General features: G+C 44.5%; 1 protein-coding gene across 1 annotated transcript in view; it reads right to left on the reverse strand.

The window, feature by feature from the left end:
* Positions 1–27,250, reverse strand: part of MICAL2 (microtubule associated monooxygenase, calponin and LIM domain containing 2) — a 272,353-nt gene that overhangs the window by 49,306 nt on the left and 195,797 nt on the right. Inside the window, exons 27-30 of the mRNA XM_074014283.1 lie at positions 25,450–25,616; positions 19,370–19,447; positions 14,238–14,392; positions 11,741–13,016 (exon numbers count right to left, since the gene is read on the reverse strand). Of these exons, the coding sequence (XP_073870384.1) occupies positions 11,741–13,016; positions 14,238–14,392; positions 19,370–19,447; positions 25,450–25,616 (1,676 nt within the window). The remainder of the gene's footprint in view (positions 1–11,740; positions 13,017–14,237; positions 14,393–19,369; positions 19,448–25,449; positions 25,617–27,250) is intronic.

Consider the following 27,250-nt stretch of genomic DNA (forward strand, 5'->3'; position numbering starts at 1 on the left):
AGATGGGAAGACTCAATATTCTAAAGCTGTCAAATGTCTTTAATCAATTAAAAACCATATCACTTAAATCCGTATGCAGCCATCAAAAAGGATGAGTTTGAGTCCTTTGTAGGGACTTGGATGCAGCTGGAATCCATCATTCTTAGCAAACTATCACAAGAACAGAAAACCAAACACCGCATGTTCTCACTCATAGGTGGGAACTGAACAATGAGATCACTCGGACTCAGGAAGGGGAACATCACACACCGGGGCCTATCATGGGGAGGGGGGAGGGGGGAGGGATTGCATTGGGAGTTATACCTGATGTAAATGACGAGTTGATGGGTGCAGCACAGCAACATGGCACAAGTATACATATGTAACAAACCTGCACGTTATGCACATGTACCCTACAACTTAAAGTATAATAATAATAAATAAATTAAAAAAAAAAAAAACCCACATGCCTGGGAAAATATCTAATGAAAATTGTACAAGGTCTCCACAACTACAAGACATTAAGAAAATTGAAGACCTCAATAAATTCAGGGATGTATCATGTCCATGGATTTGAAGACTTGCTATAGTAGTACCCCATGTTCACAGTTTCACTTTCCTCAGTTTCAGTTATCCACAGTTGACTGTGGTCAAAAAATAGGCACGTACACTACAGTAAGATATTTTGTGAGAGCTAGATCACAGGCACATAACTTTTATTACAGTATATTGTTGTAATGATTCTATCATTAGTTGTTAATTTCTTACTGTGGTAATTTATAAGTTAAATTTTATCATAGGTATGTCTGTACAATAAAAAAGTGTAGTAAATACAATGATATGGTTTGGCTCTGTGTTCCCACCCAAATCTCATCTCGAATTCTAATCTCCAAGTGTCGAAGGAAGGATCTGTAATCCCATATTGAGAGAAGGAAGTGATTGGATTATGGGAGTGGTCTCCCCTATGCTGTTCTCATGATAGTGAATTCTCACGAGATCTGATAGTTATTTAAGGGGCTCTTCCCACTTTGCTTCTCACACATGCTTTCTCTTGCCTGCCACCATGTAAGATGTGCCTGCCTCCCTTTCTGCCATGATCGTATGTTTCCTGAGGCCTCCCCAGCCATGCGGAACTGTGAGTCAATTAAACCTTTTTTCCTTCATAAGTTACCCAGTCTTGGGTAGTATATTTAATAGCAGTGTGAGAATGCACTAATACAGTATTATCCATGGTTTCAGGTATCCACTGGGGGTTTTGGAACGTACCCCCTGCAAATAAGGGGGAAACTACTGTATTGCAAAGATGTTAATTCTCCCCAAATTTAGCTATAGATTGAATACAATCCCATTCAAATTCCCAGCAAATGTTGTAGAAATTGATGAATTCATTCCATAAGTCACATGGCAATGCAAAAGGCTAATAATACTAAGGCAATGTTGAAGAAGGACAAAATGAAGGATTTACTCTAGACTACGATGATTTATTATAAAACCACATAATGAAAACAGTGTGATTCGGGAACAAGGTCAGACAAACCAACCAGTGAAACAGAAAACAAGGCCCCAAAACAGGCTGCCTAATTTGTAACAAAACTGTCACTGTAATATAGTGGGAGGAGAATTATTTTTTTTTTCTCTGTGTGTGTGTGTGTGTGTTTTCTTTTTTTTTTCTTTTTGAGACAGAGTTTCACTCTTGTTGCCCAGGCTGGAGAGCAATGGCGCAGTCTTGGCTCACCACAACCTCGGCCTCCTGAATTCAAGTGATTCTCCTGCCTCAGCCTCCTAAGTAGCTGGGATTACAGGCATGCACCACCACGCCTGGCTAATTTGTTTTGTATTTTTAGTAGAGATGGGATTTCTCCACATTGGTCAGGCTGGTCTCAAACTGTCGACCTCAGGTGATCTGCCTGCCTCAGCCTCCCAAAGTGCTGGGATGACAGGTGTGAGCCACATGCCTTGCTTAAGAATGGCCTTTTTAATAAATGCTGCTTAATTGATTGGATAACAACATGGAAGAAAGTAAACTTTAACCTAACCTCACAGAATATCCAAAAATCTATCCTAGTTTCATCATAGATATGACTGTGAAAGGAAAAATAATAAGGCTTCTGTAACAGTGTCGTCCAATAGAATTATAATACAAGTCATGCATATAATTTAAAATTTTATAATAGCCACATTAAAAATATTTAAAAAATAAAATTAATTTTAATATATTTTATTTACCCCCAATTTCAAAAATCTTATTATTTCAACTTGTTTTATTTATTTATTTGTTTATTGGTTTGTGACCAGTATTGATCTCTTGCCCAGGCTGGAGTGCAGTGGTGCAATCGTGGCTCACTGAACCTCAACCTCCTGGTCTTAAGTGATCCTCCCACCTGCCGAGTAGGTGGGACTATGAGCATGTGTCAACATGTCTGGCTAATGTTTTTAGTTTTTACAGAGACAGGGTTTCCCTATGTTGCCCAGACTGGTCTTGAACTCCTGGACTCAAGCAATCCTTTTCCTCAGCCTCTCAAAGTGCATATATCTGACAAAGGACTTATATCCAGAATCTATACAGATTACAAATCAATGATGAAAGGGCTAATAACACAATAAAAGCATGGGCAAAAGACTTCAATAGAGACTTCTTACAGAAGAATATCTAAATAAGCATGTGAAAAGTTATGCAACATCATTTGGCATGAGCCACTGCACTGAGCCAAGAATGATTAGTGAGATGTTTTACATTATTTCATTCATACTAAGTCTTCAGAATCTGATGCATATTTTACACTTACAGTATGTCTCTGTTCAGATGATACATTTAAATGGTTAAAGTGAAATGTAACCCTACTAAAGTTGTGTTTAATAGAAAACCATTTTACACTGCTTCAGTTTTTAAATTTAAATTAATTAAAATTTTAAAAATTAAAAATTCAGTTTCTCATTCACACTAGTTACAACTCAAGTATGAAATAGTGGTTACTATATTTGGACAGCACAGTTCTAGAAAGTAAGAGAGAACATCTACATGACCTTGGAGTAGGGAAAGATTTCATAAACAGGATGCAAACATCAACAGCAATAAAGGAAAGTGATATTGTTTGGCTCCATGTCCCCACCCAAATCTCACCTTGAATTGTAATCTCCATAATCCCCACGTATCAAGGGTGGGACCTGGTGGAGGTAATTGAATCATGGAGGCAGTTTCCCTCATGCTGTTTTTGTGATAATGAGTGAGTCTCACAGACCTGATGGTTTTATAAGCATCTGGCATTTCCCCTACTTGCACCCACTCTGTCCTGCTGCCTTGTGAAGAGGTGCTTTCCACCATGATTGTAAATTTCCTGAGGCCTCCCTGGCAATGTGGAACTGTGATTCGATTAAATTGCTTTCCTTTATAAATTATCCAGTGTCAGGTATTTCTTCATAGCAGTGTAAGAACTAATACAGAAAGTATTGGTAAGTTTGGCTTTATTTAGATAAATACTTCTCGCTGGGTGCAGTGGCATTGCCTGTAATCCCTGCTACTTGGGAGGTCAGAGTGGGGGATTGCTTGAAGCCAAAAGTTTGAGGCTTCTGTGCATTATGATTGTGCCACTGCATTCCCAGGCTTTTATTAGAGACACCGTCTCTTAAAAAAAAAGTACTTCTGTTTATTCAAAGACATCATTAGAGAGTGAAAAAGGGAGCCAAAGAGTAGAAGACAACACAATAAAAGTATGGGCAAAAGACTTCACTAGAGACTTCATACAGAAGAATATCTAAATAAGCATGTGAAAAGTTATACAAAATCATTATCAGGTAAATGCAAATTAACACCATAATGAGATACCACTGTACACCTGTAATAATAGCAATATCAGCAAAACAAAACAAAGTGGAGACTATCAAGTGTTGAAAAGGATGTGGAGCAAGGGGAGCTCTCATTCCTTGCTGAGAGTATATACATTGGTACAATCACTTTGCAAAACTGTTTGATAGTATCTACTAAAACTATCATACATACCTACCCTATGACATAGCAATTCCACCCCCAGGTATATGCTAATGTTATTTTCTTAACCAAACCCGAGCCAGGCTCCTCTGATCCTCTTCTTAACTAGGCCTCACCTTGGCCTATGAAAAGAACAGACTCTCGACATAAGTGATTTTGTCCATCCCTTGTCTCTCCACATTAAAAGGCTTAAACAAACACTAACATAGTTTCTGAAAGCTCAAGATCCAATCACTAAGATGGCCATAACCTCCCTTGAAGTGCCTGCCTAAGAAAACTTAAGGTTGCCAAAATAATGGACTGCTTGTTTTAGCCAACACGTGATGACAGGCACCACTGTCACTCGTTCTCAGAACATTTATTAAATAAAAAGCTTACAACTGTGAATCCTTCCTCTGTCCCTTTGAGACATATGCGTTATCTCCTACAACTCAGGAGTGTCTTTCTCAAGGACCTGATAAGCCATTCCTTTGAAATGTAATCATCAGGAAGGATAGGGCCACTGTCTCCCAGTCTCTGTGGAAAGACAGAATTCTGACTTTGTTAACTGCCAGCTAACAGATGCAGCTGGCCCAATCCGCATGGCCACTGACCAGCCCTTTGTGATTTTTCACTTCCCTGACTCTACTGAGCCCTGACCACCTCCTTACGCCCTCCTTCTCCCTATAAAACACTCAGTCGCTTCTGTAGAAATTGAAGTTGAGCTCAGTTTACACTGGAACCTCTACCTTATTGCAATAGCATGTTACTGATTAAAATCTGCCCTTACCGTTTTAACCAGTGTCTAGCTTTATTTATCTTTGGCAATACTCAACAGACACAAGTACATATGTGCACCAAAAATACGCACATATAAGAGTGCTCAAAGCAGCATTATTCACAATCAAAACAACTGAAAACAACCTCAATACCCAAAAACAGAAGGCACATAGTCATACAATGGAATAAAATGGAGCAATGGAAAAGAACAAGCCACTTCTGCACATAACAACATGGATAAATACCCACCAAAGAATGTGATATGGTTTGGCTGTGTACCCACCCAAATCGCAACTTGAATTGTATCTCCCAGAATTCCCATGTGTTGTGGGAAGGACCCAGGGATGGGTAATTGAATCATGGGGGCCAGTTTTTCCTGTGCTGTTCTCGTGATAGTGAATAAGTTTCATGAGATCTGATGGTTTTATTAGGGGTTTACACTTTTTCATCTTCCTCATTTTCTCTTGCCATTGCCACGTAAGAAGTGCCTTTTGCCTCCTGCCATGATTCTGAGGCCTCCGCAGCCATGTGGAACTGTAAGTCCAATTAAACTTCATTTTCTTCCCAGTCTCAGGTATGTCTTTATCAGCAGTGTGAAAACGGACTAATACAGAATGTTTAATGAAAGAAGCCAGGTACAAAAGAGTATATACTTGTATGGGTTTTTCTATTGTTGTGGAACCAATTCCCACCAGTTTGGCAGGTTTACAACAACACCCTTTTATTATCTTACAGTTCTGTAGGTTGGAAGTCCAGGCATGGCTCAATGATGCCCTTTGCTCAGGGTCTTACAAGGCTGCAATTAAAGTGTCAGCTGGGCTGCAGGTCTCATCTATATCTCAGGGTCCTCTTCTAAGCACATTCAGTTTGTTGGCAGAATTCGGTTCCTAGTGGTTGGAGGGTACAGGGTCTGTTTTCTTGCTGCTTGTCAGCTGGAGGTCAGTCTCAGCTCCTAGAGGCCTCTTGTTCATAGGCCCTCCCATACCATGGCAAATTTACTACTTCTTCAAGGCCAGGAGGAACATATCTCTCTCAAGCTATGAATCCAGTCTCTGACTTCAGGAAGTCCTTGTTAAGGGCTCACCTGATTGACTTAGGCCTACCCAGGACAATCTCTCTTTTGATTAACTCAAAGTGAATTGTTTTGGGGCTTAATTATATTTGCATAATCCCCTAACTTCATCATGGGATGAAATGAAATCCATCATATTTATGTTCCCACCATATTCCAGAGGACTAGATTTTTTTTTTTTTTTTTTTTTTTTTGAGATGGAGTTTTGCTCTTGTTGCCCAGGCTGGAGTGCAATGGTGTGATCTCAGTTCACTGCAAATTCTGCCTCCTGGGTTCAATCAATTCTCCTGCCTCAGCCTCCTGAGTAGCTGGGATTACAGCGCCTGCCACCATGCCCAGATAATTTTTGTAATTTTAGTAGAGACAGATTTTTGCCATGTTTGCCAGGCTGGTCTTGAACTCCTGACCTCAGGTGATCCACCTGCCTCAGCCTCCCAAAGTGCTGGGATTAAATTTGTGAGCCACTGTGCCCAGTCCAGAGGACTAGATTCTACACAGCAAGCACACTAGGGAGCAGGAAGCATGGGGTCCTTTTAGAATTCTGCCTACCACATTACTGAATGATTCAATTTTTGTAAAGTAAAACAAAACAAAACAAAAACTGCAAGAGTAATCTAAGATGATAAGAGGCAGATGATAAGTACCTTTGTTGGGCAGGGCATATAATGGGGAGAAAGCATGAGGGAGTCTTTTGGGTGCTGATAACATTCTATAGCTTGATCTCAGAGAAAATTACACAAATGCGCACTTTCCAAAAATTCATCAGCTGTAGGCTTAACATTTGCAGATGTTACTGTATGCACGTAATACTGCAATAAAAATGTTTATGCAAAAAATTAAAGAAGGTTCTCAGGGCATGTTCTTTAATTATACACAAGAATGATAACTAGCATTAAAATTGTTTCTATAAAATGACCACTGATAAGTACCTGAAATTAGTTTATGACTCCAAGTCATTCAAATACGCTGATAAGTTTATGTACACCATTAATTTAATTGGAAAGTTGTCTTGTAAAAATACAAACAAGTTAATTTCAGCCTGGCTCTTATTCAAATGATAATAACTTTTAGGTACTTCAATTTGAATGAGCATGATACTGTTTTCTCTCTCCATTGCATGGAAGTATGCACTCCCAAGTTCAATGTGGAGGCAACAGTGTCAGTGCATATATGTGAGTGTGTGTTTGGTGGACTGAGCAAGGAAATTAAAAAAAAAGACTGATGGGTCTAATCTGATAGGTTAGGTAAAATCTTTTTTTTTTTTTTTTTTTTTTTTTTTTTTTTTGAGACGGAGTCTCGCTCTGTCACCCAGGCTGGAGTGCAGTGGCCGGATCTCGGCTCACTGCAAGCTCTGCCTCCCGGGTTTACGCCATTCTCCTGCCTCAGCCTCCCGAGTAGCTGGGACTACAGGTGCCCGCCACCTCGCCCGGCTAGTTTTTTGTATTTTTTTTTTAGTAGAGACGGGGTTTCACCGTGTTAGCCAGGATGGTCTCGATCTCCTGACCTCGTGATCCACCCGTCTCGGCCTCCCAAAGTGCTGGGATTACAGGCTTGAGCCACCGCGCCCGGCCAAAATCTTTACTTTCTTAGGATACTGATCTAAGAACACTTGAGAGAAACACAAAACTCTTCTAAGAGAGGTTGCAGGCACTACTTCCAGAGCTGACTAACTCCAAGCTAATTCCATTCTGTACATTCCCTGTCTGTTCCAAGGCAAGGAAGTCATACTATTTTCTGATGAATATAAATGAATGTGGCTCTCCATGCTAATCAAAGAAGGAAAATACATTTACCCTAACTTATTGTAATTAGTACATACAGAAATCATATAAATGTGATATCAATGAACTGTAGGCCAATATTACCTATGAATTTAATGCAAAATGTTAAATTATCAAACATAATCAAAAAGTAATAAGACATCATGTAAATTAATAAGACAAAGTAATAACACATCATGACCAAGTGGTATTTATCTCAGCAATGCAAGGATGGTTCAATATCCATAAATCTACTGTATAATTCATAATATTAATCAAATTAAGGAGGAAAAAATCAGACATCTCAAAAGATGCTGAAAAGACCTTTGACAAAATTCAACATCCATCTGTGATTAAAAATATTCTCACCAAAATAGAACTAGATTGCTATTTCCTCAAAATGATAAAATATATCTCAGTCAATCCAGAAGCCAGTTATCATGCTTAAATGGGAAAAATACCAGCAGCATTCTCATTATGAGTAGGAATATATTAAGGAAATAATTATCACTACTGTTATTTAACATTGTTCTGGAGATTCTAGAAACAAAAGAAACCAGTGAGACAAGATAAATAAGAGGTATACAATCTAAAAGCAAAAAGTAAAGGTATAATTTGCAGTTGTTATGATTGTATATATGGGGGAACTCAGGGGAATCCATTGAAAAACTTTTACAACAAAGAGAATGTAATAAAACTGATAAGTACAAAATTACTACACAAAAATCAATAACTTTCATATATACAAACAACAGTAGAAAGATAAACTGGAAAATATCTTATTGACGATAGCAACAAAAACTAATATATCTATTAATAAAATTAATGATTATGCTAGATCTATATGCTCTAAAGTGTACAATATTCCTGAGGGTCACAAAAAAGACATGAACAAATGGAAAGATAACTCATACCATAATTTTGTAAGTTCTTGCCAAGTTACTTATACATTTAACTCAATCCTGTAAGAGTATTCACAGGACTTTTTTTTGGTAGATAGACAAGCCTATACTAAGTTCATATAGAATATCAAACAAGCAAGAAGAGTCAGGAAATTTTAGAAAAAGAAAATCAATAATGGGAATACTCTTCCTACCAGATAGTAAAATACCTAAAATAAAAAAATATGTAAATACATAAAATTAGATATTTAAAACAGTGTGGTATTGATACATAACAGACAACTAAATTGAATATAATAGATGGTGTGGAAATAAGTCCAAGTTCAGGAATCTTATATGTGATAAATGTGTCATCTCACATAAGAGAGGAAAAGAGAGATTATTCACTAAGTTTTTAGGATAGCCAGGGAAACATATAAAAAGTAAGGCTGAATCTATAGCTCACATTTTATACTAGGAAAATTTATTGATGTAAATACTTAAATGTTAAAATATTAAAAATAATCAAGAAGACTAGAAGAAACTGTGAGAAATTTCTTCTACAAACTTGGAAGATGCTCTTTCTAACTACTATATAAAACCCAGAAGCCACATAATAAAAATGTTTCAAACTACTATATGAAGTTAGAAATTTTACGCAAGAAAAGCCACTATAAATAAAGTCAAGCACAAACAAGAAACTGGTAAAAAAAATTTGTAATTTGCATCATTACAAAAAAGGGCTAAATTTCCCTTTTGATAAAGAATCTGTACATATTATTAAGAAAAAACCAACAAACCATTAGAAAACTGGACAAAGGATGGAATCAACTGGTCACAGAAAAGAAGACGCAAATGGCTCCTCAACATATAAAAAGATGTTCAATCACCTTGTTAAACAAAAAATGAAATTCAAACCACTCTGAGATCTATATTTCACCATCAGATCAGTAACATACCAGTTAGTGCAAATGTAGAGATCTAGTTCTCATACTTTGCTGCTGGGAATGTGAACAAGCACACTGTGATGAAGGACAAGTTAACAGTATCTATCAAAATCCCCGATTCACATATCCTTTGCTCCAGTATTTCCACTTCTAAGAATTTATCCTAGAGATAAATTCACACATGTACTTAATGGCCTAAGTTCTCAGTTAATTGTTGTACCACTGTTTGCAATAGCCAAAGATTTGAAATTACTTAAACTTTGCATCATAGGGGGCTGGCTACATCAATTATGTTACATCTACACAGTGGGATACTGCACAGCTATAAAACAAAGAAGAAAGTGCTTTATGTACTAATATGGAATAAGCTCCAAAATAAAATGAAAAGTTCAAAAAGAGTGCACACAGCATGCTGCCGTGCTATCATTTGTGTTAAAAAAAGAAAAAATATAATATGTAAATTTGCTCTTACATTCATAAATTCTGTCTGCAGGAATGCCTAAGAAACTGATGACAATGTCTATCACCAGTATAGGACCTGGATTGCTCAGGGACAAGGAAGGGAAAGAGGACTTTTTATTTTGAACCTTTTGTACTCTTTGATTTTGAACCATGCAAATATATTATCAAAAAATGCATAACACATTAAATTTTATGATGTGTGACATAATATACCCTTATGTCACACATCATAAAATTTAATGTGTTATACATTTTTAATAGTTTATTAATCTATTTAATTTATTTAAAAGTTTAATAGTTTATTAATTTGTTATGCATGTTTAAGAGTTATACTTCAGCCTGTCCATGCTTATCCTGAACCTGGCTGAAAATAAAATCTCTTGTTAATCCATATAGCTGGTTGATTAAGGTACTACTGAAGAGAAATAATATATTACTTGAAAACTAATGTTTCAAAATAAAAGTTAAATAAGAAAATAAAAAGGCTTTTTAGGAAAAAAGAAAAACAAAGTTGATCAACAATAGGGATGGTAGGATCACAGTTTGTTCAAAGCAGTCAAACAAGTATCAACAACAAAAAAGAACTCGTGTGAATGTTTAGCTAAACTGTCTCTAAGGGAATAGACTAAAACTTTGGCAAGGAGGAGAGGGGATGAGATAATACATTTTACTTTTTATTAGATATTTCCATATTGTTGGATTACTCTGATTATTTGATATATTAATTTTAGAATTTAAAAATTTTAATCAGGTTTAAATTATTTAAAAAGCCTACATTTTCATTGGTAAGCAAATATGCATAAGTGTTTAGGCTAGGAGTTTAAAGGGAAAAACATATGCATAAAGATGTTCATTCAACACCATATATAAAATATAAATATATGCATATATAACATATATAGAAATGTAAGTTAAACAATAAGACAATAGTTCACCATACCTACCAGACAGGATATTCAATTAAATCACATTAATGTATACTACATGGTAATTGGCATAATATCTATGATATAATGTTGACTTTTAAATGATACAAAATTTTTGGCTAGGCATGGTGGCTCACACCTGTAACCCGACACTTTGGGAGGTCAAGGTGAGAGGATTGCTTGAGGCCACGAGTTTGAGACCAGCCTGGGCAACATATTGAGACTCCATCTCCACAAAAAATAAAAAATTAGCCGGGTGCTTCAGTCCAGGAGTTTGGGGCTGCAATGAGCCATGATCAGGCCACTGCCCTCCAGCTTGGGTGATAGAGAAAGACCCTTTCTCTCTAAAAACAAACAAACAAACAAACAAACAGAGGCTGGGCATGGTGGCTCATGCCTGTAATCCCAACACTTTGGGAGGCTGAGGCGGGCGGATCACCTGAGGCCGGGAGTTTAAGACCAGCCTGGCCAACATGGTAAAACCCCATCTCTACCAAAAATACAAAAATTAGCTGGGCGTGGTGACACACATCTGTAATCCCAGCTACTTGGGGAGGCTGAGGCACGAGAATCGCTTGAACCTGGGAGACAGAGGTTGCAGTGAGCTGGGATCATGCCACTGCACTCCAGCCTGGGTGACAGAGTGAGACTCTGTCTCAAAAAAAACAAAAAACAAACAAACAAAAAAATTTTATGTACAACTTACTAAAAAATATTCCTATGGAAAGAAAGAAAATAAGTGAGAAAGCGGTGGTAGGGTTATACTTGATTGGTCTCTTTTCAACACCTTCTATAATTTCAAAACTAATTTTTTCAGATTTTTTTCAAATTTTTCACCTTTAGGGTTTTCCTACATTTGTTAGTATTTGAGAAGCAAAACGAAGTGAAAGATGCCTGCTTGTCAATGCAATGAAGATAACTAACTGCCCAGCATGAAGTGCAGACATTTATCAGGACAGAGCCACTTACCTGCACCTCCTGCTGCAGGAGGAGGAGGAGGGGGAGGGGCTGCCTGGCACAGGGAGGTGCTTTTGAAAGGCTGCAGCAGCTTCTCTAGGGCCTGCGCACTGTCTTCAGGCAGCACCTTCATCTTGGGGCTGCCAAAGAGGTCCCTGATGTCCTTTCTTTGTCTGGATTCTTGGAGGAAACTCTCAAAAGATTTGTCTTTGAGTCTGAGAGAGGAAAAAAGTGAGATTCTTTTCTTCGGAGGCTTAGAAGCATCTGGGAAGGTCTCTTGCAAACTCACTTTCTCAAGGAGTGTGGGGACATCTTCAATCTTGCTACAGGGTGGGGACCTAAGTGCAGGAAAGATCTTGGATGGCCGATTGGGCAAACTATGGGTGCGGAGGACAGGGTCAGGAGGGCTAAAGGCTGAGGGCCGGTTTCTCCCAGGGGAATGCTGGTCCCTGTCTTTATTGGAATTGGTTTTCCGAAGGCTGGATGAGCGAGTGCAGGCCTGTGTGGGTAAAGTTTTGGATTCTTGCTTGGCCCAAGCCTTCTTCCCACCTTCAGAGTTGGAAAGAAGGGGCTCTAGAGACCTTCGGATGGCATTGGCTATGAGCCGCAGTGGGGACTTGGGTGGAGGCACGCTTCGCTCCCCTTGAGCTTGTTCCGCGGGGGTCCTCATCTTCTCCTGAGCCCCCCTCTGGGTTGGCAGGGGCTCTCTTGCTGCCCTAGGGAGCAGCAAGGGGCGGACTGGTTTTAGCACACGGCCTCCTCTATCATTCTCAGCACTTTTCTGGGAAAGTCGCTCCCCGGTTTTGAGGTGCACACTCTCAGGGATGGAGTCATTCCAATCCAACAACATGGTCTTCTGCTCCTGAGTGAGGACTAACTTCTTTAGGCCCAACTTCTCCTTTGCCAGCGTTGGCCCTCCCTCTTCTTCCTTCTCAGCTCCAGTACTCCCTTTTTCCCAGTCTTCTCCAGCCAAGGGAGATAGCTCTTGACCTGGCCAGTTCCTGTCCTTCCCCCAGATGGGGTGTGGGTTTCTGTGGTTGCTTCCAATGTCCCCAAGAGGTACCTCTGCTGGCTGGCCCTCATCAGAAGTCATCTCTGCAGGGCCTGAGAGGCCATCTTCACCAGGGCTTACCAGGCAGTACTCTGCCCACTCTGGCTTTGGGTGATGAGGCAGGTACAGCGGAATTTCCCTGGGTGCTCCTTGGGCTATGGTTCGCCTTTGAAAGGTTGGGGTGGGAGGACTTGCATGACCTCTCGAGACCTGTGAGAGGGACTCAGAAGCTGTCATCTAGATGGGATGGGCAAAAATAGTAGTTATTTTAAAAATTTCACCATTTATTTATATGATTAAAGCAAATCTCAATCTACAACCCCTCCCCTTTTTTCTTACCATCTCAGATGCCCAAATTCAAAAATTATTTTGCCTAAGATGATTTCAAAGGGATACTCTTTGTTCTAAGTAGCTGCCTTGGGTCCTACCAGGATCTGCCCAGAACCCCCAAATCAGCATTGATGAAAGGCTTTTCTGAATCACAGATTACCTGGGTTGGAAGCCAGGGGGAAGGCAAAGGTAGAACCCTGCTGTTGTAAGCTCCTGGGCCCATGAGGGTAGGGCTGGCTGGGCCTCTGTGGGTGCTCAGTCATTGCCTATACTAAAGGGCATGATCCGCCCATAGGTATGTTCCTCTAACAACCAAGAAACCAAGGCTGCTTCTTTGGAGGCCATTAAAGTAAGAAGCGACAGTCACCCTCTGGGCTGAAGCTGTGGTAGCACAAGAATGGCCCTTAAGACCTTCCAATGACCCTTTTTAACCTCCTACCTTGCACCATCGAGAAAGTAGCTATTTCTAGCACGCAGGAACTTGGCCCTTGGCAAAGAGGGAACATGAGTGGACTCTAGGGGTGGCTGTGTCCTCCCAAGAGCTCTGGTGCCTGAAGGGCAGGTAATAGCACAGGGGTTTCACCAGAGCACCCATCTTTTCTGTCTTGTGCACTCTACTTTCCAGAGTCTAGAACAGGCCTGGCACGTAACAGAGGCTTGATAAATACATACAGAAGGAAAGAGTCCAGCCTGCATATCAATGATGATATTTTATATTCAAGGAAGATATTGCTTCCAAGGTTCTTGGATGCTACCAAAGGAACCCTCACTTCCGTGCCTTCCATCCTACAGCTGCAAATTCCTCAATGCCCTTTGCAAGTTCTCAAGGGAAAGGTGTCCTAGCAGCTCTGTATCTCATGGAGACCTGGCATGGAGTATAAGCCCTGTAAAGTTTGCTGAGGGAATGACTGTGTCCTCAGGGATGGCTGTGAAGTAGCAGCAGGAGATTTTGTGAAAGGTATACATGAAGGCGGCTGGGGTAGAACCTTGACAGAGTATCTTCTGGCCCTGGCTTTGCACTTAGGCTGACCTACGAGCACATGGAATCCCGAGATAAGTGTGGAAGGTGGGAAGAGTACAGGTAGCTCAGCTTCCTGACACCTGGGCAGGACCCTCAAGGACACTCACCTGAGGTGGGGAGGAACCATCTGGAGCATGCTCAGAAACACTGGCTGAAGAAGAAGATGGTGGGGAAGATGAACGAGAAGACAATGAAGGAAGAGGAAGAGAAGGAGAAGGGTCCTTTGGAGGTGACATAGTTCTTTTGTTCACTGGCGTCAAACCTACCAAGGAAAGAACACTCTTCATTACAAAGGTGTTATTATTTTATCAAGAAAAGAGGAGGCTTTAAGTGAAGCTCCAATTCTATAAACCATCAGAAAGAGGAAGATGTCAGAGCCTGACTCAGAGGTTCCTGGTGCCCGAGGTGTGGGACTCAGAGGAATGGGTATAGCAGTGTCAGGGTCCCGTGGGGCAAAGGAAGTCCCAGGGTGAGAAGTCTAAGAATCATTATGTTTCAGACTCATGCGAGGATGCTCTTGAGAGATGTATCAGGGCATTTCCAGAACGTTTCTTAGAAATGTGCATCTGCCTCCAAAGAGCATCCTAAAACCATTGTGGTTGGGAGCTGGGCTGTGTTAAATCACTCAGTCAATAAACCACCTGAGCTTTCTTCCCACAAGATGCTGGACCCTTAGCCATGGGCCCAGAAAGGATAGACATCCACGACAAATGAGATGGGCTCTTTCTTCTCACATGTGTGCCAAGAGGCTCTCAGACAGAGGGAGTCATTTGAGATTTTAAGAGAATACAAGAGAGGGAGGTTACAGTGAGTATCAAATCATTTGAAGGATATGGAGTGGGCCCATGCCAAGCTCCTGTTGGTCAGGGAACAAACAGGATACAGTGTGGCTACTCAGAGATGGAGGTGAAAGGAGTGGGGCAGGGCCCTGAGGACAGGCCTGGTTCTGTGCTGTGGGGGGCTGAGATCATCTAGTCTGCTGACAGTCGTAGCCTACTGCAAGATCAACCAAGCTCACATATGTGTACTCTCTTCCTCTCTCCCTCCCCTCCTTCTTACTCTCTTCCCTTGCTTCCCTCAAGCATGGTAACCTTAAATCTAAAATCTCAAACATTTTGTCTCCATATTGGGTCATTTGAGATCACTTGCTCAAACTGATTCAGTAAAATGCCATGTACCCTCTCAGATCTGCCCTCTCAGTACCTACCCTCAGCCCAACCAGCTCTCTCATGAACTGTGGTGGCATACAGGGATGTCCCTCAGAAACTTCCCAGGACCGCCACATGGAACGAGTCCATCTCCCTGCTTCTGGCCGCTCAGCTGACTTATTCAGATTTTCCTCCAGGGTGTCTAGCCTTCAGATTTTCACCTGCTTCTTAGTGCAACACAATCCCCTGGTCTCAGTTTCCCCAAAGCTCCGGGGGATAAGCTCCTCCTCAGGGACTCACGCAGGCCAAGTCCCATCCCAAGGAGAGTTCCACTGAGTCCCCTCCACCCCCGGGGGCCCACACTGTTCTCGATATTCTCCCCTGCTTTCCCCCGTACATCAATGCGAACATGTGTGACTGCACGTCCCAGGCGTGGGCTCTGAACAGATGGCACCACACGCACACGGTCAGCAAGCTCCCAGAGGGAGGTCTCGCAGAAAGCTTTGGAGAGAAAAGGTAATTCTGGAAACAGATCTGATCTGAGGGTGGCAGGAAGGAGCTGCCAGGGAGGCGGCTGGCCTGCCTCCCGCTACTGCACCCCCATCGCAGCCCACGATTAGAAGGTTCAAGCCTAAAAAGGCAAAAGTTGTGAGTCAGTCCTTGCCTTGCTTCCCGTCCTTGTCCTCAGCTTGCCAAATTCCTGCCAAATTCCTTCCTTCCTTCCTCCTTGCACCCTCATTCTCCCTCTCTGCCATCTTCTGAATCAAACTCCTTCACTTGCCTCAATTCCTCTCAGCCCAACAGACTGCCTTTTTGTTCCCCTGAGGATCCCTCAGGGACTTCCTGACAGGAAGCCAGGGCCACCTCAGGAACCAAGCCTGACAGAAACGCCTCAGGGCTCACGAGGTCATGACCCAGAAGCTGCTCCCTTCTTCTCCTTTCTCTAATCCCCACTCCCACCGCTGCTAGGGGGGTCTCCTTCTCTCCACACACGGTCCTCATGCACTGCCTTCAAGATGGAACTCCAGCAAGGCTTGAGGAGATGAGGGAATCAAAGCCCCAGCTCAGGCCACGCCCCTTGTCCCTGGGCTGCCCTTCAAGCCACTGCTTGGGAGGTGGGCACAGCCTGGGGAGAGAGGTGATGGGAAACCTCCCCTTCCTGATGCCCACTGTGTCTTTGGGTCCTCTCAGAAGATGGTGAAGGGGAGCCTGGAAGTCCACCCCTTCACATGCACACCAGCTGCCCGGCTCTGAGCAAGTTACTTAATCTCTCAGGCTCCTCATCCAAAAAGTGGGCTGTCTGGTGCAGTTTCATGGAGTGGTTGAGCAGATAACATGGGCTAAAAAGAGATGCCCAGTTGGCCGGGTGTGGTGCCTCACACCTGTAATCACAGCACATTTGGAGGCTGAGGTGGGTGGATCACTTAGCTCAGGAGTTCAAGACCAGTCCGGGCAACATGGCGAAACCCTGTCTTTACCAAAAATACAAAAATTAGCCAGGCATGGTGGTGTGTGCCTGTGGTCCCAGCTACTGGAGAAGCTGAGGTGGGAGGATCACTCGAACCTGGGGGATGGAGATTGCAGCGAACCGAGATCACACCACTGCACTCGTCTGGGTGACAGAGTGAGACCTCATCTCAAAAAAAACAAAAAAAACCAAAAAAAACAAAAAAAAAGGTGCCCAGTGGCGCAGGACACAAAGTAAAAGCTAGTTGTTGGCAAAATATGAACTCCATTAGTTTCCCACCCTCTCACACACTTAAGCCGCATCCAGGTAAAGACATTTGCTGAAGCACATTGCTGAAGCTCTGGCCCATTCCAGAGGGGGCTGCACACTCTACACGGCCACGATTTCTCCAACTTTTGGGCCAAGAGCTCCTCATTGGCCAACTCACATCCCCCACTGCTGGCCGTTTCCTTGAAACCTTGGTACGGCCCACCCGGGGCTGCCCTGTCCTCTGCCCGGGTCTCAGTCACACGTGCCCCTGGCACCTTAGGGTTGCTTTGTGTGAAGGATACTGATGCGCGCACCAGGGCCTGAGTTTCAGCATCCAGGCTGCCTCTGGGTCAGGCGCTTGCGCTACCTCCTCTTTGGGCCCTCTAGCAGCAGCAACCTTTCCTGTAGATCCTAGAGGTCATCTGGCAGCATGAGCAGCTGGGGAGGGTGCCCAGGGCAGCCACATAGCCCCTCCAGCCCTCCCACCTGGGGCTTGGGGCCAGAACCAGCTGTGATGGGGCAGTAATGCCTCTGGACAGGAGGGATGGTACCACACATTCTGCTTCCAATGGCAAGGCCAGCCCTGCTCCCTGGGATTTTCTTTTAGGCAAAATAAAGACAATAAAAAAGATGGCTGTCGTGGCTTTCGGCTCTCGGGATTTTTGTGAGACTGGGACTTCAGGGTGCAGCTTCCCAGAACTTGGAGGTTTGGCAAGGTTCAAATCCCTCTCGAAGTCTTGGAGCGCCCTCTAGGGGCTGTAGCCTGAGCAGGTCTGAATCCATGTGCTCCCTTTGCGCTCAGTTCAGCTGGCTTGCTCATTCATTGATTCAGCAAACAAGGATTGGGTTCCTCTTCTGGGTCAGACCATGCTAGACACTAGACTGATTGAAATGATCAAAACTCAAGCCCTACCCTCAAAGCAGCTTTCGTATACTCTTGAGAAACACTGTACAATACTCTTTGATAACTAAAGGCTGAGTTTCCCAGGCCCATTCCAGACACCATGGGGCTATTCAGCAGTCCTCTTGTTCCTGCACCTCCCCCAGCGACCCAGCCCTACTGGGAGGGTCTACCACCAGCCTCCCTGCTCTCACCCCAGGCTGAGAGCTTCCTGAGGACGGACTGAGTCCCCACACTGGCGGCACACAGTAGAGTGGGCTGGAAGCCTTGGGATGGACCCTGCACCCATGCATCCGGGGCCCGGGCAGCAGGCTTCCAGGGACTTGGGGAGGGCCAGAGCAGGGCAGTAAAGGCGATGGCCCATGTGTGGCAACGCTAGCTCCTCCACCCTCTGCTGTCACCGCTGGGGGCTGTCAGAGGATTCAGGAGTCACTCTAGGCTGTCCCCAGATGAAGTGGCCTACCCAAGAGTGCAGCCCTGGGTCCTGCTTCCGAGGTGCCCCTGTCCCAGCCTGACCCGGTGCGAGGGTGGTGGGTCTGCGGATGGCAGGGGAATGACTCACTGGCTGGGAGCCTTGACTCAGAAGGAAGGAAGACCAGGGCTCAGTTCCAACTGCAACATTTCTTGGTAGAAACCCCTGTCTAAGCCAAGGCCTTTCTGGGTCCTCCTCTCCTAGGGTGAGGCCGGAGAGGGAGTGGGTGTCGGGGGAGGTGGAAGGCAGCGATGAGCCTGGAACTGGATGAAGAGTCTCTGCCCCTTGCTCCAGGGCCTGGGGAGGGAACTCTGCGCAGTAAGTGCTGCAGCCCCTGGATCCCAGGCCTGCCTAGACGCTGTGAGTCTGTGTGTGGTCACTGCACCCCCTGGCAGGGCCTGTTGCCTCAGCACCTGCCACAGCCCTGCTCTTCCCCAGGACACTGGGACCAAGTCTGACTCTGAAAAAGGAGCAGGGGTGTGTGTGTGTGTGTGTGTGTGTGTGTGTGTGTGTGTGTGTGTGTGTGTAGGGGTGTGTGTGTGTGCATGTGCGTGTGTGTGTGTAGGGATGTGTGTGTGGATGCATGGGTGTCTGTTTGTAGCATCCTGCTTTGCATGAGGTCATTAATCTGATGCCGCAGTCTCACTCCAGTGTACAGAATGAAATCATAGAGTTCCTTCAGTTTACTCGTCTGTATTTCAAAAAGCTTAGAGGTAACGATGGCTAAGGCCCTGTCTGGGTGAAACTGTAGAATCCTAAAGCTCCATAATTCCTGCGCCAGGGGTGGAGGGGAATGGGAAGATCTTGAGTCCCTTGGAAAAGGCTCCCTCTAGTCAGCAGTGGAAATAAAGTCAACCTGATATTTTATTTCTTGCCTCTGACAACTAGGAGGCTGCGCCAGAGAGATACCATGTAAGGAATGAGAACAGCTGCCCCTGAGAATTAACCAGAGATCTTCTGCCCAGTCTCAGCCTCCCACTCCCAGAGAGCTAGTGACTCACTCCACCGGAATTCTCTCCTCCAGTTCTGGTATTTGCTTGGGGTTGGAAACTGGAAGCTATTGGCCCGTTGCAGAGCTGCTGTGGAAAAAGAAAGGGACAGGGAAGATGGGGTGGGAGGAAGAGTCCATTTAATGTGTACAGTAAGTAGGAATTTATCTCCTATAGCTCATTTACCACAAGTTAATAGACTAATGATTATAATAGATTGAACCCTCTCCTTCCCTCACACCATACTCCTGTCCCCACAACATACACTACCAAACTTTTCATTTGTTCACGCATCAAATATTTTTTTGTGTTTTTTTTCTTTTTGTCACCCAGGCTGGAGTGCAGTGGTGGGGTCATGGCTCACTGCAGCCTCCACCTCTTGGGCTCAATGATCCTCCCACCTCAGCCTCCTGAGTAGCTGGGACTATAGGCATGCACCACCACATGCAGATAATTTTTTAATTTTAATTTTTTATTTTTTTATAGAGATAGGGTCCCACTGTGTTGCCCAGGTTGGTCTCAAACTCCTGGGCTCAAGTGATCCCCCCACCTCGGCCCCCAAAGTGCTGGGGTTACAGGCATGAGCCACCACACCTGGCATCAAATATTTATTGAGACCCTGCTATGGGACAGGTACCACCCTCAGAGAATGCCTCAAATTGTGAACTATCATTACTAAGATCATCAGTAAGCATCCATATGCATATATGCATATGTGTTGATATATTTATACATGCATGTGTATATACATACATGCACATATTCATTCATGTCAGAACAGTTATTTAAAGCTGAGGTCATCATGGAACATCAATGTTCCATATATGTAATACATTAAAAAGTGGAGCTGCTCTAACCGAAGCCAGGAAGCTGCAGGAAGTTCTATTCTCTGCCTCCCCTCTCCCGACAAAGCCCCCCAAACCCTTTGGAAACTAGGTTTAACTGAGACTGTGGACCATCATTGCTGTGGCCCTCCCTTGGCCTGGTTCCAAGGGAAACATATTTGCGGGACACTGTACTTCCTATGGAAGACCCCTCTGCCAGCTGGGCCTTGAGGATTAGCTGAGCAAAATGAACATCACATGCAGAAGAAAAACAGGTCTCTGTCACTTAGGGTGTGAGAGTGGGCAGTGGGGTCCACATGTTCCATATTCCCACACAAGGCCTGCAGATGCATTCTCAGGCTTCAGGCCTCTGCACCTCCATCACTGCCGGAGAGAAAGGATGGGGACGGTGAACATCTGAATGTGCACACAGGCAGGGCCAGGAAGCATGAATGGAAAGGAAGCCCAAGGGCATGATGTGGGTATGGGAGATGGAGGCAGAGAGGGTCTGAATCCAGGACTCTAAATCCAAGGCCCAGCTGGCCCAGCCCTCTGTCTTTCTTTCTGTCTAGAAACAGTCCTAGATATTCCGCTCCCTGCCAGGTCTCACAGTGGAACTCTTTCTTAGCAGCCAGGCTGTGGAGCATAAGTGTCAACCACTACCTGGGGGCTTTCCTTCCTCAAGACCAGCTCCTTCAACTCCTCTCTCCCCCTTACTCCATTTGTGAAAATGCCCTTTGCAAAAATTACAACTGAGAAAATTATGACAGTGACAGAGATCTGACCTAACCAATCCATCTTGCTTCTAACCTCCACCCTTTGTTCATTCCTGGGCACAGGCTGAACTAATTTTGGGAGGAACTTAGTTTATAGTTTAGTTTTGAAACAAAGATGGTAACAGCCCTTTCCCCAAACAAACCCCCTTCCTGCCTGGGGACTAGACTGCCTTTGCAGGACTAACAAATTCGCCACAAGATTAGAAATTGTGGTTTAGGAGTCATGCAGCTGGAGGCTGTAAGATTCTGAATCTTCCCAAATTGCATCCTGGGGCTAACATCACTATTGTAAAGCCTAAGGTCAGTGCTTGGGATATTTTGCAGACCCTGCACTCAGAGGATGAGCTGGTACCATCCAGATTGATAAACTGGCTCATCTGGACTTTTAGCCCCCACTCAGGAACTGACTCAGTGCAAGAAGATAGCTTCAACTCCCTATGAGTTCATCTCTGACCTGACCAAGGAGCCCTTCCCATTTTCCAAACCCCTACTCAGCAAATTATCTTTAAAAACCCTGATCCCCAAGTTTTCAGGGAGACTGATTTAAGTAATAATAAAACTCTGGTCTCCTGTACTCTCCAGCTCTGTGTAAATTAAACTCTTTTTCTTTTTCTATTGCAATTCCCCTGTCTTGATAAATCAGCTCAGTCTAGGCAGCAGGCAAGGAGAACCCATTGGGTGGTTACATTTGGAGGCGCTTCATGCCTGCTCTATCTGGCAGGTTTCCAATCCCACAGGCCTACTCTCAAAATCCAGTCCATGGGGTTGAGGAGGAGCCTGTGTGGATGGGCACACAGCTCCCCATGAGGAGATGGATAGCTCACCCTCCCAAGTGCTGGCTGGCTGGGCTTTCCAGGCATAAGGAGCAAGCAGGTCTTAAGCACAGCTACATCCTGTTGGCCAAAGCTGGCCTCTTAATCACTTAATGAAGACATTTCTCAAAAAAAAAAAAAAAAAAAAAATTGCATAAAGCTCTAATTGCTTCTTCTTAGCTTCTAACTTTGTGGAATGGAACCTATTGGAAATGGCTAAAATTCAAGATTTTCCGTCACTGGTGTTAATAGAGCACTCATGCACACATTTTTACCACAATGGGAACAATAGGGTGGCTAGTAATGCTGAGCAACATAAAGTGGGCTGATCCCTTCTTCTTAGCTTACATTCTATGTGTGTTTATTTATTTCAAAGGAGCACTTTCAGAGATCTTAGTGCATGACCCACTGTAAAAGGAGTCAGAGGGTATTTTGCCATGTGGTGCTGATGATATCATTTTATTATTACAAACTGATAAGAGTCCTCCATATCCCATTGGACCATCCTGTTATCAAATTATTGCCAGAAAAAAGATGGATAAATACCGATTCCTCTAAGCCAGAATAATTTGGGGCAGGTTGTTCTCCTAAATCTAATTAGTTTATAGCCAAGAGTCCAATGCACTAGATCTATTCATTTAGTTGCTTGGGCGTGGATTTTACAATGAATTCATCTAGGCAGGCCTTCCACAAAGCTGCATTTCCAAAATCCCCAAAGTGTAGAACATAGCCCACTGTGTCAAAGCCCCTGGGGATGCTTACACAGAATGTACGTACTTGACCCCACTCCAGACCCACTGAATCTGAATTTCTGATGGTGGGAACCTGGGAATCTGCCTTTTAAACAAGATTGTCAAGAATCACTGACCCCGATGTTTTAGGGGGCTTTCTTCAGCCTCCATGACATAGGGTGTGAGCTGTATTTCAGGCCACCCTCTTGGGCATGCTCTGTGAATTTTGAGGATGTAATAGGTGCCTTCATGTGCCAAGGCAGTCCCAGAAGTCTTTTTAAAAATTGTGGAAAAAATATACATGATATAAAAATTGTTACTTATACATTTTTAAGTCTAGATTTCAGTGACATTAAGTACACTTGCCCTGTTGTGCAGCCATCACCACCTCACCACCACCCATCTCCAGAACTCTGCTCTCATCCCAAACTGATGTTTGTCCTTTTGTGACTGGCTTACTTCCCTTAGTAGCATGCTTTGAAGGTTCATCTAAGTTGTAGCGCATGTCAGAGTCCCTTCCTTTTAAAGTCTGAATAACATTTTGCTGTATGGATATACTGTGTTTTGTTTATCCATTTGTCTGTTGAACATTTGATTTGCTTCCCCCTTTTGTCTAATGTGAATAATGCTTCTATGAGCATGGCTGGACCAACCTGGAGTCTTTTTTTTTTTAACTCCACACTGCAACCAGGAGTCTTTTCAAAGCAATATCCTGGTCTTGCCTGGCATTCCCTTGGTCTACCTTGGAGGCATTTATCCAGGTGAGAATTGTAGTTAATGAAGCTCCATAAAACCCACACAAGGGGTCAACCCTGCATTATTTGGTAAAGTGATGGGGTTACCATAACCAGCAACACAAAGCACAGCACTTAGAGCTTAACTGTACAATGTGGTTCACCTAGCAATAATCAAACAACAACTGATGAAGACTAACTTGACAAAGAATTGTTTGAGAGTCACACAGTCTACCCACTTATCTACTCTATATTTTATTCTGGAGTTAAACTGGACTGCCAGAAACAAAATGCTTTGATCTCACTACCCAACGCAACCCAACTAGTCTCTCAACCCAACCCCATCCTACTAAGAAAACTGCTATTGCTGAGTCAGGTTTTTCTTTGTTTGTTTTGTTTTGTTTTTTTGTTTTGTTTTGTTTTGTTTTGTTTTGTTTTGGTCATGCCCTCACCTTCCAGCAAGGGATGCTGTAAGAAACAGCCTCAAGAATACTAGGGCTGCATTTTCTGAGGAACTGTTAAGACATAATCTAACACATCTCTCAATATCATGGATTCAGTACGAGCTGGAAACTGTCGACAGAGTTAAGCATTAGGAGAAGTTGTGCCTGCTCAGAGACCTGCTGCAAACCAATACATGTTTTTCTCATAAACAATGAGAATAATGATGTTCTGTGTTTCCTTTTGAACGCTGGAAGCCAGAAAACTCAGGATCAAACTTATGATTCAACTAGAGCAACTGTCTAGGATTATGGTCTGCCTCTCTGGGGTATATCCCTCCTAAACTGGCTTTGTTAGACCTGATTTTGAGGCTTGATCTTTCACCTTTATAGTTGTACAATTTTGTTTTATGTTTTTCTTGTAAGTTGCCTAAAACCCTCTGGCAATTGCAGGGGAAATGGAGGGAAGGGATGAAAGGCAGGCCGACTTCGTATCTGGAAATGGGGAGCTGGAGCCCAGGAGGATGGAAGGGTACACCAAGGCCACGCAGTAACCAGAGGTGGGGCTGGACCCAGCTGGGCACAGGAGAGAACTCAGTTCAGTGCCAGTGCTGAGCCTCTCTGCACAGCCCCACAAATGGTACTTAACAAATGTGTTTGGATGATAATATGTCCTTTTTTAAAAGTGTCACTTTTTAAAAAATGAGGGTAAATTAAACATTTCTAGAGTAAATTCAACATTTCCAGGATTTAAAATTATCTATATGAGTTCTTTCTGCCCCAGCCCTCGTTTTCCTGGGAACATTTCACGGACCAGGTGGCAATTCTGCTCCTGACCACCAGGTGGCGGTGCAGGACAAGTTGAGCTCCTGCTCTCCCAGGCCAAGGCTGTGGGGCCACTGGGCAGGAAGTTTCTGTCAGGTTAGCCTGTTTCTTCCCAGGCTCGTCCAGAAGTTGCCCATAAATCAGATGATTTGGTCCCAAGTTGTTGACTGAATCAAAACACTCAATTCCAGGTCAACTTTGTATTAAACACAAGCTGGGCTGCTAAAGACAGCTACTTCTAAGTAAGCCAGAGCTTGGGCAGCGGTGGCTGGACGGTGTCACCAGCACGGGCTGAGACTTTGGGAGACCACTCAGCCTGTTTGCTCCCCTGTGAAACAGGCTTTGTACTACTTACCCCACAGGGTCATCCTGGGATGAAATGGGCCACACGTATGGGAAAAGTCCTGGCTTATTACAGGTACGCAGTAAAAATGCATTCATTATTGTGTAGAAGTTTGGGTGCAACCCACAAGCTCCAAACACCGCTAATGGCCCCAGTGCTGTGCAGGTGGTCCCAGGGAGATGATGCCGTCCAGGCTCGCATGTTGTTCAACAGCAGCCCGGCCCAGCTCCCTTCCCTCAGGGGCTATGGGATGCCAGAGGGGCCCCTAAGGAGGTGCCCACACAGGAGGCAGGAGAGAAATCACTCCAGGCAAAAGGGACCTGCGGGCCCCTGATTCCTGCCAGCCTGTGACCGACCACAGCCGGCCAGGCCCCATGACATCTTCCCCACTGGGATTCCAAAGCTTCTCATGGAGAGGGAAACCAGGCCTGGGTCCAGTCCCCTCACTGCCACTTGCGTCCCACTCCCCAGAGGTCCTAGTCCCACTGCCTTGGAGCCTAAGGGCGAGGCCTCCTGTCACCTGGTCCTCCATGAGGGAAATTCAGCTGTGGGGGTCTCTGTTCCCTCCCTGCGTCCCAGAATCAAGCCCGGTGGGCTCTCTGCTTACCATGCACAGTTTTGGGCTCCTCAGGGCACTGTGGAGAGACCGCCCTGCTCAGGGCCTCCCTCAGGGAGGTGTGCGGTAGACACGGGGATTCTGGCCGCCGGGGTTTCTCTTCACAGGGCTCTGTGTGGGAGGCCTCGCCGCCGCCATAGTCAGACTCTGTGTCAGAGCTGGAAGGAGGAAGGAGTGGGTGGGCGAGTCGGGGCCCCGGAAACCACGCCCCAACACACCCACACTGTGTCCTGCCCAGCACTCCTCCAGCGCACTTGGAGGGCCTGGGCTTAGTCCTGGGTGCCCACAGCCCAGCTGCAGACTTTGTTGTGGGTTGAATTGTGTTCCTGAAAACTCATATGCTGAAGTCCTAACCCCAAGTACCTTCAGATGTGACTGCATCTAGAGATAAGGCCTTTAAGGAGGTCATTAAGGTAAAACGTGGCTATTACACTGGGCCCTTGTCCCATACACCTGACATCTTTCTAAGAAAAGGAAATGTGGACACACACATGCACAGAAGGAAAGCACTATGCAGACAGGAAAAGATGCCATCTACAGGTTAAAGAGGGAGGCCTGGAACAGATCCTTCCCTCCAATCCTCCAGTAGGAACCAAAGCTGCCCACATCTTGATCTCAGACTTCCAGGCTCCCAATCAGTGAGAAAATACATTTCTGTTGTTTAAGCCACCCAATCTGTGGTGCTTTGTTATGGAGGTCAGAGCAGAACAATACAGGCTTGGCTCAGAGCAGAAGGGGCCCAGCAATGCATGAGGAGCTGTTTGAATAACGCCTGCTCTGCTCACTTGCACCTGTCCCGGAGCATGACTCCCAAGGTCTGTCTGGTCAGATAAGCTCATAATTAGGGACTTGGTCCCAAAACTTCAGGCATTTAAATACTGCTCTCTTCCCCATGGAATGGATGAGGGAATGGAAAATTCTACCTGGGTGGGGGTAAGGGGTGAGTAGTATTTAACATGGGCCTTTAATAACTGGTAGGAATTCAAGTGGCAAAGAAGTGGAGGCAGGGTGTCCTAGAGAGAGGGGCAGTCCAAGCACAATGTTCCAGGATGGGAAAGTACAAAACGGGTCAAGCAGTGACGTGTTAGTGAAACTCTACATATGCACACACTCTCTGTACATGGAAATCCAGCAGGGTTCCTTCCACAAGGCCACTGCCACTCATCTACCTGTGTCTATGGCAGACCCCTTAGCCATCAGAGTGCGCAAGCCTGGCCGGTCATGGTGCCCCAGTCCTGTTCACCGACTGTTCCCAGAGGGAAGTATGTGATGTGGGAGTAGCAGTTGGGGGCCTGCCTTGAGATCCTGACCTGAGGACATGAATTTATGGATATGGTCTGAGACCCTCAGTAGCCGAGTTCCATGTGTGGAGACAGCCTCTCTGCCAATGGCTGTAAAAGCAGCAGAGAGGCAGGAAGGGAGAGTGGTTATTTGAGACTCTGGCTCCAGCCTTGCCTGAATGAGGACCACCCTTGGACTTCCCAGTCACATGAGCCAATGCGTTTGCCTTTGTTACCGAAGCTAGTTGGAGTTAGGTTTATGCCTGTTATTATGGAAACAGGCCTGCCTACGTTGAGGCTTAGAAGACTCTGAAGGCTGTGTGATCCAGGACAGGTCATTTCCCTTCTCTGGGGATCAGAATGAATCACCTGTGGGATGCTCAAGCCTATGTTCCCAAGCCCCATTCCAGAGTCTGCATGGTCAAGACTTGAAGAGCCAGTAGTCTACAACTGCAGTCCCTGCTTTCCCCTCATGTTCCCCCCACACCTACCCCTTTACTCCACTGAGGCCA

Source organism: Macaca fascicularis, chromosome 14, assembly GCF_037993035.2.
Source record: "Macaca fascicularis isolate 582-1 chromosome 14, T2T-MFA8v1.1".
Lineage (NCBI taxonomy): Eukaryota > Metazoa > Chordata > Mammalia > Primates > Cercopithecidae > Macaca > Macaca fascicularis.